We start from the raw sequence: 17,069 nt of genomic DNA on the forward strand, positions 1-17,069 counted from the left end.
ATCACGGAGTCTCCTCTTGAGTCATAGTGTGCGTCACCCTACCCTACTACGTAGTAGGAGAAAACAGTTGAATTCGACCGGTGGGAACAAAAAAAACCTCAACTTCTTATCGCAATATCTCAGCAATAATTCAATTTTTTGCTGCCGGATATGCTGCGACAGTGTCACCAAATGCCGTTTATTAGATTTTGATAGCATATTTGGGTGTCTTTAGTATCCCTTTAAGATAAGTGGCAAGGGGCCCATAGTGAGCATTAGCCGCTATGAAGCAGGTGGGGTTTTCCAAATAAGATGAAGAGCAACTGACCTCCGAGAGTTGTCCACATGTCCGGTCATCCTCTGCCACGATAACAACCGTGTTGATGTCCCCACGGTCCTTGTTCTCTTGCTTGATCTCGGCCAGGATTTCAGAGAGTGCAGCCCATTTCGGGCTGTGCTCTGGCTGAAACGATGGGTCCACTGCACGGAGGTTTATTTTTGAATATAAACCCCAGCCAACTCACAATAAAACCGATTCCCTCAAATCCCGTGAGACAAGCCTAACAGAAGCCATTAAAGCTGTCAAGATCAGTTTCAATACCTCAGAACCTACATATCCTTCACAGTACTATAAGCAAGATTGGGCATGACATGAGATTAATAGCTGTCAAACCTTGACGGCCTCTAAGTCTTGCGTCTTGTAGCCGTGGCCTGTAGCATGATGACAGCAAAAATTCATCAACTGTAGTAACTAATTTGGCATCTGCACAGACGAACTGATGGAGTAAACAAAAATCTTTAGTGACACCTAATCGCTTCAGAAGCTGTGACAGATTTTCTGTTCTTGGGCGCCAAGATTACCTCGGAAGGAGACTGCAGCCATGAAATTAGGAGACGCCTGCTTCTGGGAAAGAGAGCAATGGTTAGCCTTGACCGCCTAGTAAAGAGCAGAGACATTAGTCTGCCAACCAAGATCCGTATAACCCGTGCTATGGTCTTTCCAGTTGTGATGTATGGATGCGAGAGTTGGACTGTGAAAAAGGCTAACCGCCGAAGAATTGACGCATTTGAATTGTGGTGCTGGCGAAGACTCTTAAGAGTTCCTTGGACTGCCAGAAGATCAAATCAGTCGATATTGTCGACCATAAACCCTGACTGCTCATTGGAGGGTCAAATTCTAAAGTTAAAGCTCAGCTACTTTGGTCATCTGATGAGAAGAGGGGAGTCGCTGGAGAAAGATTTGATGTTGGGAAAGGTTGAGGGTCGCCGGAGAAGGGGTAGGCAGCGAACGCGTTGGTTAGATGGCATTCTCGAGGCATTGCAGATGAAGCTATGTGATGTTAGCAAGATAGTGAGAGACTGGAAAGCGTGGCGTGGCATGGTCCATAGGGTCACGAAGAGTCGGACACGACTGAACGCCTGAACTGAACTGAATCGCTTCATATGTTTGAAATGCAATTGCATTATTGCATTAGCAGCCGTTTGTGTCTTTGCATGGGGTTTTGCTTTCTTGTGGTTATGTTTGTGAACCTCTATGCGTTTTCACCCGATTGGACATCTTCAGGCGTCTAGAGAGTTGTTAAATGATTTCACAAAGGTGCCTAGACGTGGTGTCACAGGCGACCGGCGGAATGAAGAAAGCCAATCGGAGTCCCATGTGATCAGCATGAGCTCATCGTACCTGGGGAATTGGCACCCCGTATGATCGGCACGCACTCGTCGCAGCTGGCCAACTGAAGTAGCCAATGCCAGATGCTACATTTTCTTCTTGACGGGACTTCTAATGTTACCACATGAGTGAAAACTGCCCAAAGACGATATCCTCGGTAAGCCTTCAGGACATTTATCATTTGTGAAGGTGACAAAAACAAGCTCGGCAATGCTGGCTGATCTGCACACAAGAAAACAGTTAAAAAGTTATGCTATTAACCTCCATCAACATTATTAGATTGCATGCTTAACTTTGTACAGCTTAACCCCCTATAGTAAACTCGCATAAGTAAAAATAAAGGCTTTTCTTTTTCGTTCATAATAAGTAAACACGTTGTTAATAAAGAAAGGGTCAGAACAAACAGTGCTTGCCCATGTCAATGCATTTGTTAAGAAATGATGGCATTATGGCATGCACACTGACCAGGGAATTTCAAAACAACATTAATAATTGCACTCTTTCATTCATGCAACATCACCCCTACACTATGGTAAACTTTAATACTGTGAAAGAACAAGTATGCATTTTTTTTTTTTTACTTATGTGCAGTCCACTTATAATGATACCAAACATAAAGATATATCGCTTATAACGATCGAATTCTTGGGATATATCAGTTTTCTTACTGCCCCTATGTAAAAATAAACCAAATATAACGATCTATTATCGGCGGTATATTGGATGCAACGATAGCATTATCACTGCCTGATAGATGTTTACCAAGAACATATGTCTGAATGTTTGATAAAAAATAAAACACTAAGAGAGTGATGTGAAAACTCGACACAAACAGCGAAAACGAACCGGTGTAGAGAAAATGAGGGCTATCATTATTGCAATCGCTGCCTGTCGCCGCGCAAAGGGTGTGGGAGTATCGGCATCACCATCGCCAATTGTGCGTCCGTGTGGAAGATGGCGCTGAGCACAACGACCGTTTCTTTTGCCAGTCCAGATGTAACAATAATCACTTGTAACAAATGAATTTTCTGGCTTTCTCACTATCGTTATAAGTGGACTGCACTGTAGTAAAAGCATTGTTTATAAAGAAACAGTTACGAAGAGTGCTTGACCATGGCATTTCATTTTTTGTGGAATGATGACATTGTGGCACACAAGTTGACCAGGGCATTTCAGAGCAATTGACTTATTACAATGTAAGACCAAGAGTTGGGGACAGCAAATCAATATTGAAAACAATAAAAATAAAACACCACACATTCAGACACTCAACCACGGGCTTGTAAGTATTGAAAAAAACAACAACCACTGAAGTCCTTAGATCCGTGAGGAAAAGTGTGTAGCGCTATGGAAAAAAAGAAATGGTGGCTACGAACGTGGAAATAAGGCGATGTGGGCCGCCGAGAAAGCACAAGAAGTATGCAAATGAGCAATGAGGTGTGTGGAAAGGGAAAAAAAGGCGCAAACGGTCACAGCACTAAAGCGGCACGAAGCAGCGGCAGCAATATAAGCTGTGCCGCACCAGCACGTGTGGGGGAAGATTTTGATTGAGGCTGATTGTTTTGTGGGCGTTTCCTAACTACTTCCTCTTAAATGACACCAATGGCATTAAAGACAACATGCCATGTTCCCGTAAAGCTTTCAATGTCACATGGAGAATCAAACTCCACCCCTTCCCTCTGCACATGCTACACCAGTGCAAATACACAAGACCTGAGACAAACTCCAAAGCGTCGGGTAAAGTGCGGCAACCAAAAATAAATCATTGGCACATAATAGGGCTGTAGAAGAAGGAGAGAAAGTATTTCTAAATGTTTCTTTTCTAACTCATTATTACAGGTTTGGTAAGTAGCCGAATTAGCGGATACCACAACCTGAGAGCCAAGCAATCCCCATGACACTAATATAGCAAAGCTCCTTGCTGGCATATTTGGACAATAAAGCCATCTTTCAATTTCGTCGCAAATTTAGATGAGCAAATGTACTCAAAATTGTTTAGAAACACATGCATAGCCTCTTCACTTTTTCTTTCAACTGCTTTGAACAAGACGAAGGTCTAGAAGCTTACCCTTTTTGTCAGAGCTCTTCGACTTCGAGTCATCCTTGCGTGGCTTTTTCTCCATTCCATAAACTCTAGTCTTTGCTTGCTGCAAGGTTGAAATGTGCTTCACATGAGTCACATTTCATGACTCATCTGAGGCATGAAATGTTTCATGACATCAGGCCCAAAAGTCACACTGTTCATGAAGTAACCATGTGCCTACTGGGTAAACAACTAAGGTAGCAGCCAGGCCACCGCTAAGTAAATCCTGCAGCTTCTAACCAATCACCAATTATAGACATTGTCGCATAATTATTACATTTGCTGAACAATGTAACAATTTGTGAAAAGACTAAATAATTGGCAAATGTACAATTGCATGCTGCACAAAAACGGAAAAATGCAAACAGGGCTAGTCCATAGAAAAACCAACACAAAACGAAAGAAACATAACGCACGCAAAAATATGATGAACAAGAAACTGGTAACTGGGCCATATGAAAAGGCCAACTCCGACACTTTTCCCACCTCTTCAGATTTGAGTAAAATTCTCAAAGTTCACAGTTTTCTGGCCACATTGTGCCCAATTTCACAACGAAGCAGCATTTCTTTCCAGCACAAATGAATTTTACAATATACCATTTTGTAAACTAAATAGAAGAGATTTCTACGGGCAACCTTGCTTGCGTGATGTCACTGGATTCATGGTCATCTGTATTCGCTCTACTTTCCTGAAGAACAAATTTTTCAGCTTGCTTTTGGTCATTTCAGATAAGTAATAATGCAAGCAATCCCTAACAGTCACGAGATTAACCTAACAATGAACACACTGTAGGTTTTGGAACAGTATCTGTGATGTCACTGGATGATCTGCCCTGCTGTTCTGATGTCATAACAACACAGATGAAGCCCACTTTTGGTTCTAGTTTCATGGTCCCTGCCGTTTTAAAACAATTCTACTCAGTAATTTTGAAAAACTTTTTTTTTCTGTACCAGAAAAAGAGGGCTCTAAGGAATACGATTCAATAATGAAATCAAATAGCTAAAAAGGAAATTAAAACAGCTCAAGTGCATTGTTCTGGCAGTTAAATTCATTCAGGTGATAGGCTTAACATCCACGTCAAGAGAATGTCACACCCTGAGGGGTCTAAACCGCATGTAAACTGCAATAAGTAGGCCATAATGCAAGGCGTTAATTTTTCTTTGCTGTTTAAAGTAAAGTCCTTCTGATTTTGAAACCGGGAAGCCGTGCTAAGCATGTAAAAAGCTAAGACAGATCATATGAGCCGGTGACCTCTCTTCAAGCATTTGGCCCCCAATGAAACCCAGCCTTTTTGAAAGGCTGTCCTCGAGTTAAGAGCCAACATTCAAAAAGCCGGTAGCTGAGAAACGTGCGGAATTACTTACAACATACAGTGTCTCTGCTGCATCCAAGAAAAGCCAGTCAGACACCTGCGTCGAAGCCGTCGCGCTATCACTGAAACACGCATGGGCAAAGAATAAACTATAATAGACACCCCAACCAAAAAACTAATGTACATCACTGCATTTCAAAAGGAACCTCTGCATGCCTTAGCTTCATCTCTTTCTGGCTAACAAATTCATAAAGAAGTGTGAATTCAGTAATAATAAGTGGCTGTGAATAAAGATAGTAACTGAAGGATGGACTTTTTTTCTGTGTGTAGGCTTTGAGGAATAGGCAGATTCTGATGCTGAGAGAACACAAAAAGAACTCCATGGAACCCAAGGACTCTTCTTGACTGTCTGGGAGCCCCGCCCTAAGAAGGCTCTGGCGACAAATCGAAGTTTGCCAACGTCAACAGATCGGCACTTTCTGAAGACAAGGCCGCTACTTGCACTAAAGACGAAGCTTATTATAGGCCAGAAAAGGACTAAAAAATTAAATACATAGGTGTTTTTACCACCAACTAAATTTGCAAGTCAACAGCAGTGCATGATACAACTTTTTTTCACAAGTTTTTTGGGCTCAGATCCCAGAGGCTTAACGAATCACTTAAACCACGGTGACAACAGAGTTCCTTTCGGTTAGATGCAACAAGTCGAATCAAGACGGGAAAATTTTCAAACAATTTCCCCACAAATAGAGGCAAGTCTGCAGCCAGATAAACATCAGCACGCCTAGAAAAAGGCACCAAGCTAATTTTCATAATGTAAAAGAAATTGCGTGTAGTTGGCTTCGATGTCCCTTTAAAGCTAACCCGGGTCTTGGTCGCAGTCAATTTCAAAAATTCTTTGTCAGCGTAACTGCCTTTTCCACTGCTTTCCGATGCACTTCAATCAGCCCTGGCGGTGATCGCAATCATAAGCCGAAACCCACTGAGCTTGCCTTGTGGCGGGCTTGCCAAATTTCACACCCTGATACCTGGTTAAAAACTCCGCTAAACATCACCTCTTTAGTTTCTCACACCCATAAATCACATATCATAGACAAAAAAGTGTGTGTTGTGCAGACATCATTTTCTAGAAAATATACCTCACGTAGCCAGTAAGGAAAGAATGCAGTTGGGCAACACACAGCTCACGCATCATATCAACCCATACAAATTTCGTAAACAAACTAAGAAAAGGGATCATTTGTACTCACTGTACTGATTTGACGAGGCTGTAGAAGGTTACGCTATCGTGCTGCGTCAAGTACCTGCGACACAAAGCAAAATCACAGACCTAGGTCTATTAGGGACCCAAAATGATCGTTAGTCAATGGCGTTCGTGCAGCATCCTCATTTTTGCACGAGACAAAGTAAGCATCAGACTTTAAGGCGAAAGCCTTTATAGGCTCATGGAACGAAATCCCATACGAAAGAGCTGCGTGCGAGATCTGTGCACGAGATCTGTCATATTCCGTGAGATGTGTTCTCCTTGTCTAGCATTCCTGCCATCTGCAATCCCACACTTGAACATGTGGCAAGGTGTATCACACGATAGGAGCAATGATGTACCGTCCAAACTCACACTTGCTGGAGAAAGTGATAGATACTGCGCCTTTCTTTTCCTGTAAACGAATTATAATTATATTTAGCACTGCAATGAACGCCAATGAGAGGCAAATAAATGATGGGAAAGGAAGGGTAGGCCTTCGACCATTTCTCCTCGAGACATCGAGACCATCTCATTTCTCCTTGTCACAGGTTCAAATAAACTCAACCTCACTTTAAGGGGACAGTAAAGAAAACTCTATCCCAACCGTTGTGTTAGCAAAGTTCAATAGTACGGCATTTCTCGACTTCACTGTCACCTGTCCGGCAGCAAAAGATGCATTTAGTATTGCCGAGATATTTCGATTTGAAGTTGAAGAGATTCTTTTCCCCGCTGCAGCAATTCGAAGTGTTTTATTGCGAAAGCAATAATCTGACAGCCAAAGCAAGGCCTCGGATAACCGCAGCTATGCCGTGAAGAGGCGTAGCTACAGTCTCCTCATAAAAAAATCAGCCTGCCATGACATTTGAATTCACATTACCCTTAGGCCACGGGCAAGAGCTGCCAACTTGGGTCGCTCCTTTCATATGGGAGGGTGATATCAGAACCAGCCTGCCAGAACAGTTAGCATTCTTGTTACCCCTACGACATGCAGGCACGTCCATACGGCGTGGTTAAAACATGACTTTATATGTGGGCTGGTAGCTTACGCTCTCGCGTCATACCCTTAAAGAATGAGCTCAAGTGTCCCCAACAATGTAGCACCTTACACTGATAGGGCGTGATAGGGGAATAATGTAGCAGGCAAAAGAAGCTTTTGCCCTTGCTTTCACAATTCAGCTAAGGTTAACCAGAGCTAAACCACAAATAATTTTTTTCCCCATCTACGTAGTTGGGTAAAACCACTATCGCGACTGACGAATAAGTATTGTTATTTGCAAGCCTGTTTAAATGGTAACAAGGGGTGAACCATGCATTGTGGCCAAAAATTAAAAAGGGGTTAGCGCCAGGACCTGTTCTGCACAATTTCTTTCGTTTTCTTCACTGCTGTATTTTTTAATATAGTACAGACCAGCCTAGCTGTACTTCGTTTAATGCTTCGTTGAGTGTTTACACCTTAAGTGGCTTAATCGAAAGTGGCTTAATCAGTGTCGCTGCTCCACAGGGTGCATCAAGTACTCGCTATACCACAAACTGATATGCCAGATAGCTCTGTGTGTTTGTACTGAGAAAACGACAGAACAGCGAACATTGAGAAATTAAAATCTGCCGAGATACAAGCCAAACTCTGATGATTATTATAGATGCAGGGAATCGGTGACATCAGCTAACAGCCGGCCAAAAGATTCCATATTCTTAAGATGCCATCGTGTAATGGCGATGACACATTCAAAACTTTAAAAAAATATCTACAGAAGTGCGGTCACACAATGAACAAGTAACAGTAAAACTTTGAGCTTGAGACAGAGGCATGACATAATGACTAAGGCATTCACATAAATACTGAAAAGCTGTGGTTCAAATCCTGCTCGATGAAGAACTTTTGCTTTTGTTTTTGTTTTCAAGTACCAGTGTCACTTTAAATCTTATAACCCTTTTTCCAGTCTCCCATTTCTCTCAAAGTAACCAGGGCTGGCGAGTAATACAGAGTAATAATATAGGTGAACAGTGCAAACAACGGGGCAGGAACACAGGAGAAGAGGACGAGACAACAGCGCTCGTTGTGTCATCTCCTTCTTCTGTGTTCCAGTCACGTTGTTTGCGCTGTTAACCTATAATGCATCAGCAACAAGCCCAATCTGGTGTTCTGGTGAGTAATGCAGAGCCAGCCTGTATGATAACTCCATCCAGCTTCATGCAAATTTCATAAGAGATTTTCAATATTTAAGCACTTCCCGAGGCATGAGCTTCGCCTGAGGAGAACTTGGACATCTCCTACTCTGCGCTTTTAAACCAAGGCACGTCAAAAATGAAACCATATGGGCATGCAAAAGTGCGTAGCAGTTATTGCAAAGCCACCAAAAAACCTCGAAACTTGCTACCTGTGGCACTGCCAAGCACAGGCTTCTTTTTTTCTTTTTGCTTTACAACATTTAGACCATTTTGCCATCTTCATTGCATGATAAAAGTGTGCGTGCAGCTTCAAAACAAAACTTATCTGAGCAATTCAGACATATAAGCGTAATGGGCATTAAACAGCCTCAGAGATCTCATGCACATCACGTGCCTTGTCATGCGAGAATGAGCTGTGGCAGCGATAACATATTTCTGTCCTCATAAAAGCTTTTTTTTCACTAAGAGTGGCGTTTTTGTGATTAGGAACTGGTTTTCTATCGATACGAGCTAACTTCCTTTTTCTCTTTAGTGTCCCTTTAAGGTAGTGGAAAGGTTGGGCTTGCAAAAGTAGATTGCATTCATAGTTATATTGCCAGCTCTGAAGAAATGTAACTTGTGGAGCCGTGCAATCATTTCAATGCAGGAACACAAACAACAAAACACAGCCAGTAGGTACAACACATAACATTTATGCTAAGCATTCATACTTGACATTCATGTCAGTAGACTAAAGCAGTTGACATAATATTTAATGGCACCACTGTAGTGACTCAAACCAGCCTAGGTAAAGCAATGTGAATAGACCTATGTTTAAATTTAGTATTCATGACTAACACTCGTATTCAGTATGGAGGGAGCCAAAATCAGAAGAGAATTCTTCAGGGTGGTACTCAGTAGTGAATACATCTAGACTAATCCTGAGTGCATAAAAATTTTCTTGAGGTTCTTCAAAAAGTAAATCACTAGACATTAAAATGGGCAGCTGCTGGTGCCTCGCTCTTCAATCACACAACACAATCAAAACACCAGCACTAATACAAACCATTTTCTACTGAAAGCCAGTTTGAAGTCATTTTCAAATGCTCTCAACCATACTGTCTTAAACAAAAAAGGAAAAAAAAAGCAGACGCGTGCAAAATGGCGAGGTAATCATCTGCTTTGCTCACAGTAGAAGAGTGCGCAGGGTTTTGATGTCCGAGACCAGGCGCCGCGTCTTCTGCCCGACCTGGTGCCAGACAGGATCGAGCTGAAACTTGATGATCTTCTCAAACGACCTCGCAATGGTGTTCTCCACTGTCATGTCCTCCATGTCAAGCTGCAAAATGCAGGGGCACGCATAACTTGGGAGTTGTCTTTCTCATACCAAGGGCAAGTTTTATGCAGCAAAGTATTTATTAGCAGAAGGGATGAGAATAGATTGAGAATCTCAGACGCCAAAAATAAAGCTGTGCATGAATTTTGGTGTGTGTCTACTGAAGTGGCAGGAAATTAGAAGTTGTATCGGAAAAACAAAAGGGGAACAGCTCCCATGCGTAGAAAAAATTTTAAAAGAAGATGCCCGTTTGTCTCACCTTTACCTGTTTAAAAACACTGCGGGCATATCACAGTTGGCTTGTGAAATTAGATTACCACAGTCTAAAGACAAACAGGCTACTTTAACTGATAACAACACTTATATAGGGTACAGGAAGTACATATATCAAATGAAACGTAGGATCAATCACTATGAGCTGTTATGGCGAAAAAACCTGTAGCAAGTGTTATAAAAGTTTTTTTCAGTGCAATTCCAAGGGGCCACGTTACGCCATTATCCACGTTACGCCATTGTCCACCTCCAGCCAGCAACTATGCATTCCAGAAGTTTGAATCGTTCGGCACGAAAAAATGGTCCAGTCATTATATAAAGTTTTCTGAGCAATGGATGCGTCCTATGCTGCTAGAAAAACATAAATATAGGCAGCAAGAGCCGTAAGAACAATTGCTTACTGTGAAAATATTAGATGAAGTTCTCTACTACTCTTTCGAGGCTAAATTAGCATTAACTTTTAAAAAGCTCCACACTAACTTTTAAAAAGCTCCACACTATAATCTATGAGCCATAAGGCATGGCACAGTGGAGGGAGAGTCTGGATTAATTTAGGCACCTCAAAGTCCATTAAGGGGACCACTAAAGACAGTTTCATCCAAATTAGTTGTCATTAAAGATCAATTCCGTGGCTCCTTATGGCTATTTTAATGTCTGCCCAGAATAAAAATAACAATCACAGCCAACAAAATTCGAATTTAATTATTTTTCTCGCCAGTCAATTCAAACTCGTCACATCTGAAAAAAGCTCAGAAATCGCTGCCCGTAAGCAAATGACGGTGTAGCAAAAAACTGCTTTGAGTCATTAAAGTTTGCTCGCAAAGTCTGCTCGTGGCGGGGTCTCCTGCGTTTCAGCTTACTAAGCTCTACTGATAATAAAAGTCCAACATTCAATGAAAAAAAGAGTCTATCATCAGATTTTTGTAATCTACAAATACAGGCAGACTCGGAAATAGGTAATCAGCGTATACAGGCAGACTCAGGTGTTCCTTTGCGTGCACCTCAGTCTCAGTACAAAAGTGTTTGACCTCCAATGGAATGTGAACCCTGCAACCAGCATGACGCACAAGATGAGAGCCAACAGAACAAGTTCACACAGAACCCTAGAGGCATGATAGATATATACTGCCTCCGTCAAAAATATACAGCACCAAAGCTTTGCTTCTAACTGGTATATAATCGCTCCTGTACAACATCCATGACAGTCCGAAGTCTTGGACAGGTTTGACTTGAAACCCCTCCGAGACTTGCCAGATAGACTTGAAACCATAGCAATGCATTATGGCCAACACAGCAAGGTCCAGAAACAAACAAACAGGGTTGTATATTTTTGACAAAGGCTGTATGTACCCTAGAAAAAAAAGAGTGGTCAGTGAGTGTTTTGCCAGTTTTGCAACATCACTAAATGTGCTCATCACACACATCCCACAGCTCACCACCATGCATGCTCCATAGGCTTCCCTTCAGCACAAATAAATTAAGAGATCCGCAAATTAAGTGGACCAGCATTCCCTTCTATTCAAGAAGGTAGAGAGAGCAACTCTGCCCCTGCTCTTGTCAGCATCTGCCTTCTACAGCCGCCCGAATCTTTAACGGGTGTGCACAATGGCCGCTTTTTCTGTGCACCTGCGTCTTAGGGTGGATAAAACTTGCCGAAAGGTCAAGATTAAGTAAGGGCTTGGTGAGCCCTCACTTATACTTGGCCCTTACGCGCGTTAGCTCCTCTGCGATGCTCAGAATCCCAGATAAAGCGGCCATCACACACGTCAGTTAAAGATTTGGGTGGCTATACATTTCAGCAGGTCTCAATGCCAATCCAGTCTGCTCACTCGGTTCACTGTGTCAAAGCTACATTGTTAGCCAACAGACATTTTTCATTTTTAAGTGAAAATCTGGCCAAAGACCAACTCCCAGCACAATCTCAACGATCAAAGTGCAAAATGCAATCTCTGTGCTACAGTTCAATGAGAATACAGCAATGCACGTTCATGAAAAAAAAAAAAAAAAGCTTTTGTACTTGCCAGAGAAAATATTCACATGCCTCATCAATCACTCTGCTCTACTAAGGAACATTTTATGCGCATTTTCCTGCTCCCAGGAGCCCACATCGTACCGTTGGGTTGGCTTTCTTGATCTCCCGCACACAGCTGGCAATGATGTCCAAGATAGCCATCTGGATGATGTTCATCGCCGCAGTCATGCTGACTCGAATTTCCACAACTTCCGGCTGCAGCAATCAAAAGAAAGAAAGCAGAAGCCTTCACAAGCCATGTTTATATAAATGCAACGATAGCGCATCGTATTTCTTAGCGCATCTTGATAAGATGATGCGCTATCATTCACACATGCCGCGTCAAGTCGGTGGCGCTGCTCAGCGTCACATTTTTGAGTGAGAGCAAAACTGATCGCACTCTTCTGGTTGCGTTCCCATGGCACCAAGGCGCCTCCCACTAAAGCGGACGGCGTCTCTTGTCGGCCTTGCGATACCTGCGTTAAATTGCCTAGAATATACCTGCACCAACCATCCCATCGCAGCATTTCATTTATGCATTTTTTTATTATTTTAGCAGAGTAGACTAATACTCACGTCCTAGCTATACACCATGTCCTACATACAACAACCACAGCGTTGCCCTCGGGTATGACAGCCTGCAGAGAGGCGCTCTTGTTTGCTACCGGATGTGCCGCAGGGTAGACTGGCAATGAATACATTTTAAAACAAGGAGTGGATTTTAAAAAGAAATTTATACAGTGCAGGCTTGAACAAGCATGCACAGAGCACTCGAACAATGCCCGGCTGTGTGAGGGAAGCTAAGTGTTAAAACTGATTCAATAATTTACACGGGTTTTTATAATATGCCTCATGGCAAGCTTGCGTTAAAAAAAAAAAGTGTGAAAACAATACTTGCTCTAAAAACATTTTCTCTTAGCCCAACAGTTCCCCACTTCAGAGCCCTAGACAAGTGTACCGGTGTCAAGTATCTGCCCGTTCATCGACACAAGCGTGCTGCATCACACGGTAGCGTTCCATTTGGCATACACCAGCCGTAAAGGCAGACGTACGCTTACCGGCCGCGATTAGCCAGAGACCGTAAGTATTATCGGAGTATGCATGCCAAAATTTGCAGCCACAAGGGCAGTTAGAAGCGCTGTGGAGGTTACGTGATGCACTTACGCCAACCAGAACGCTGCGGCCGAACCCTTTTATTTTCTGTTAAGTGACTTTAAAATGCGCTTGATTGTGCTGCCCTCTTCAATCAAGTAGCTGACCAATGTTAATATTGCTTATGATTATGAGAAACGCTGTTGTTTCCTCGCGAGATAAGAGAACATCTCCAGCGCACGCCCCATCCTTCATCATCCTGCATGCCATCTGCCTGTCTGTATGCTGCCAGTGCAGGCCGGATTTCAGCGGAAGGGAGCACTGGCATGCCTTCCCACCATTCGCAATACGATGCGCCACTTTGTTTACGTGCACTGCAAAAGTCGACTTCCCCCTCTCGATCTACCCCGGTCCGGCAAATTAATGTGATGCACTTTCCTGGCACATTGTGCTGGTTTACATGAGGGTGATACGCTAGAAATATGATGCGCTCTTGTCACATTCATATAAACGCGGCTACATACAGCAATGATTTAATGGCCCTGTGAGATCCACAAAGCAAGCTGCACCATGGCAGGCTTGCTCAACGTTGGAACTACAAGCACAGAATCTCCACCAGTATTGCAAAACATACATAATTTAAAAAGCTTTCAATGCAGAAAATTGATAATTTAAAAAAAAGGCACCTAGGACCTCAAAAGGATGAAAGTGCCTACAGAAACTCTTATAATACAGAGAGACGATTCAATTTAAATTAGGCTAGTTTCGATACTAACATGCATGCAAGATAGATAAGTTGCATGCATTTTTAGAAGTAATAAAATCCTCAAAACTGAGGTAAAAAACCTTTCTTTTGTCCAGTGAAGTAATGACCTCGACTTGAAACCTTGGCCACAGGAACAGCTTCTTCACAAAGAGGTTTCTCATCATACGCTGAACTTGATTGAAGCCGTACGTGAATGCCACAGCACTGTCCGAGAGCCCCTTCACAAATCCTTTCTGTGAACAATACATTGTTTAAATGTTCAATACAATGCTTAAAATTTGATTCGAAAAGGTGTCACAAGTACATGAGGACTGGATGCCGCCATATGTGGAAGTGTGTTTCAAACTTTTTCTCCCTCTTCTTCTAAGCTGATTTATTTTACTTAATATTAATTCCCTTACGACAGTTAGATTAACAGCGAGGTATGCCCTAGTTCCAATACCTGTACAGATCAAATAAAGCATAGCACTGACTTCAAAATTTCTATGCTTTATGCAACTGCAGAAGAAACTCCACTATTAGAGCACAGTCACAAAAATATGACATGAACTATAACAGGATTGCAGTCTTTCTGGGAAACCCTGCATAATAGTGAGGCATTGGTGCACAGAAAAAAGCAAACAGCTTCAAATCCTTTATATGAAACTATTACTCAGTGAAAAGTTGCCGAATTTGTCATAATCTCCCCTCGCAGCAGTTATTAAGCATTAATTGCATTAATCACATGCTCATACACCGTTAAATACACCTAAGGCTGCGCACTATATTATTTCACTGCATTTTTTTTTTTTTTTTAATTGCATAGGTTGTACAAAGTTTTCACAAGAAATACCTTGTTTTTCTGCCGATAGAGTCTCAGGATGAAGGCCTCCTGACAAGACTCCAGTGTTCTGAAATGAATTTTTTTTTACATTTCGTCTGCTGCCAATAAAAAAGAAGAGGCAAGAGAGAGGCACAAGGAGCCTCACTTATGAGCACGATATACTATGATGCCGGTGATGAGGTCGATAGGGACTCGCTCCATAAGCATGTCGACAACAAGAATCCGTGAGGTCACAAACAGCACGCCACCAGCTAAGTATACGTCAGTCCTGCAGAGAAAAATCAAAAGCCTTGCTTGCAACCTGTACAAGACTTGAACAACTTGCACTTAGCATAGCACAAGAGTGCTTAAGGTTGCCTTGGTAACAGGCACGAAGCTATGCTGCTAAGTTATGAAATGAAGACCTTGAGAGCCATAGAACTGCAAAAATATGCATTTTGCGGTATGCCCTTAAACTTACAGAACCATAAACAATGGTTGTTTCCTGCTAAGAGAAGTAAAACATTCAGCTGCAGCTCATTAAAGCAGTTTTGCAATAAATTAAATTCCCTTACAAGAAGCTCTGTTCCTTGATTGTAGATTATATAGGGGTAGAAGCAGGCTTGAGCATTTTGGAGAAGCTCAGGGAGCTGTAATAATGCCATTTTGGAGCAGCTTTGGAGCAGTAAAACAAGAGTTTTAGAGCATGCTAATTATGTTTTGGAGCATATTTTTAGGATCTAAAGCTTTTAATAACTGCAATTTTCTATTCCTTGCATATAAGAAATCTATTCTTACTCTTTTTTTTTTTTTTTTTTAATGTTCAATACTCAGCTTGACTGTGCATGCATCTCTGACAAGGCAAGACAAACAGCCAAAACATCTACAGATGCTTAAAATATCACAGCTGACCTGAGCAACAATTTGGAACAACACTAGCAAATGGAATGCTTTTTTTCTATGCTTCACGTCTGAAAATCAAGTCTGATTAAAAGCTTTTCGCCACTTGATAGATTCAAACGTGGAGTTTACCAAAGTACTTTGATGCACTCAAGTACTACCACTAGTTTGTAATTCCCATCAATGAGCAGTATATTTATGCTATCTTGTGCACATCCTTTTCGATCCTGTGCTTGTCTCGATAAATTCCTTAGCACTGGTCAGTACTGCCTGCAAGAAGGAATAATAGCACTCATAGGTAGCCTTTTCTCCTCCTCAGATTATTAACTTTGTACGCTTCTGTAAGTAGCGCCTCATGCTTTTGCTTTAACGACACTGAGGCTATCTTAAGTTCAACTTGTTAAAGATGTACCATATATGGCTTTTCAACACTATTGAGAAAATTTATAGTGATTTGCAGCTTCGTGGTATCGCCCTATAATGCTTCGTGTGTGTTTGTCTCATGTAGGTTTGGTACATTTGTTCTTAATTTAGAGGCTCGATGGTGAAGTATATGCTTGTTTTCATAGTAGAATCATTTGAACAACTCCCGCAGTTCATTGCAGACAGAAAAGTTTCCTAGGTCCACTGAGCAGTAAAACCAGGTTCAGCTGAATTTGGGCAGAACATTAATGTCTGGAGCAGTTTTGGAGCAATATTGCCTTTTGGAGCAGGATGGAGCAGGATGGAGCAGGATGGAGCAGGGAAAGCAGTTTAGAGCACAATGGAGCAAATAGAGCAGTGCTTCCACCCCTGATTATATCCATCCAGATAGATGTGAATGCCATTCAAGCATCAAAAGGTATGCAGTGCCATGCCACATGCTGAACATATTATATTTATAAAAAATAAGAACACTTTTACTTGCCTCTCTTTTGTGCCGCACTCGGCAGTTATGGATTTAGGCACAGCACTGACATTGTCGGCTTGCAACTGACCTATGAAGAATTCCTGAAAAAAAAAAAAAAAAAAAAGCAAAGCAAAGTAGCAGGACAAATATCACAATGAATCAAAAATCACTGTAGGCTGTATCTGGAGCTGATTTCCAACTGCTGAACTGCAGCCCACTGACTTTTTTTTTTCTTTCTTAATTTTATGCCATGCTTCGCACATCACTGCTGCTACTGACCTTCATTGACTGCGCCAAAGGGAGGCAAGAGGTGGGGGTTGCCATCCCGAAAACTTGCGAGGCCACGGAAATATATTTCCAGTGCTTTGCTTTGTCCGTGACGGGAAGTATGTGTCGGATTATTGAGCAGGGCTCATTTGCTTGCTAGTAACTGGTATATGATCGAAGCTCTAACCTCTGCATTGTGTTCACTTATTTTTATGTAGAGTGATGCCATAAAGAGGCAACGCCAGCTGCCAAACTTTCGCGCCCGCTTTCTCAGCGCCCTCCCATCAAAATGTCC

At 42.1% G+C, this 17,069-nt stretch overlaps 1 protein-coding gene across 2 annotated transcripts in view; it reads right to left on the minus strand.

Annotated features, from left to right (window-relative positions):
* The window catches only part of mei-9 (DNA repair endonuclease XPF mei-9), a 38,501-nt gene that overhangs the window by 20,787 nt on the left and 645 nt on the right, over nucleotides 1-17,069 (minus strand). For both annotated transcript variants that reach the window (XM_084576726.1, XM_084576725.1), the window contains exons 3-12: nucleotides 16,526-16,608; nucleotides 14,885-15,007; nucleotides 14,749-14,806; nucleotides 13,997-14,149; nucleotides 12,161-12,274; nucleotides 9,629-9,777; nucleotides 6,295-6,348; nucleotides 5,097-5,166; nucleotides 3,717-3,795; nucleotides 308-459 (exon numbers count right to left, since the gene is read on the minus strand). In XM_084576726.1, coding sequence (XP_084432852.1) covers nucleotides 308-459; nucleotides 3,717-3,795; nucleotides 5,097-5,166; nucleotides 6,295-6,348; nucleotides 9,629-9,777; nucleotides 12,161-12,274; nucleotides 13,997-14,149; nucleotides 14,749-14,806; nucleotides 14,885-15,007; nucleotides 16,526-16,608 — 1,035 coding nt within the window. The remainder of the gene's footprint in view (nucleotides 1-307; nucleotides 460-3,716; nucleotides 3,796-5,096; nucleotides 5,167-6,294; nucleotides 6,349-9,628; nucleotides 9,778-12,160; nucleotides 12,275-13,996; nucleotides 14,150-14,748; nucleotides 14,807-14,884; nucleotides 15,008-16,525; nucleotides 16,609-17,069) is intronic.

Source organism: Amblyomma maculatum, chromosome 8, assembly GCF_055883805.1.
Source record: "Amblyomma maculatum isolate TAMU_Amacu chromosome 8, ASM5588380v1, whole genome shotgun sequence".
Classification (NCBI taxonomy): Eukaryota; Metazoa; Arthropoda; class Arachnida; order Ixodida; family Ixodidae; genus Amblyomma; species Amblyomma maculatum.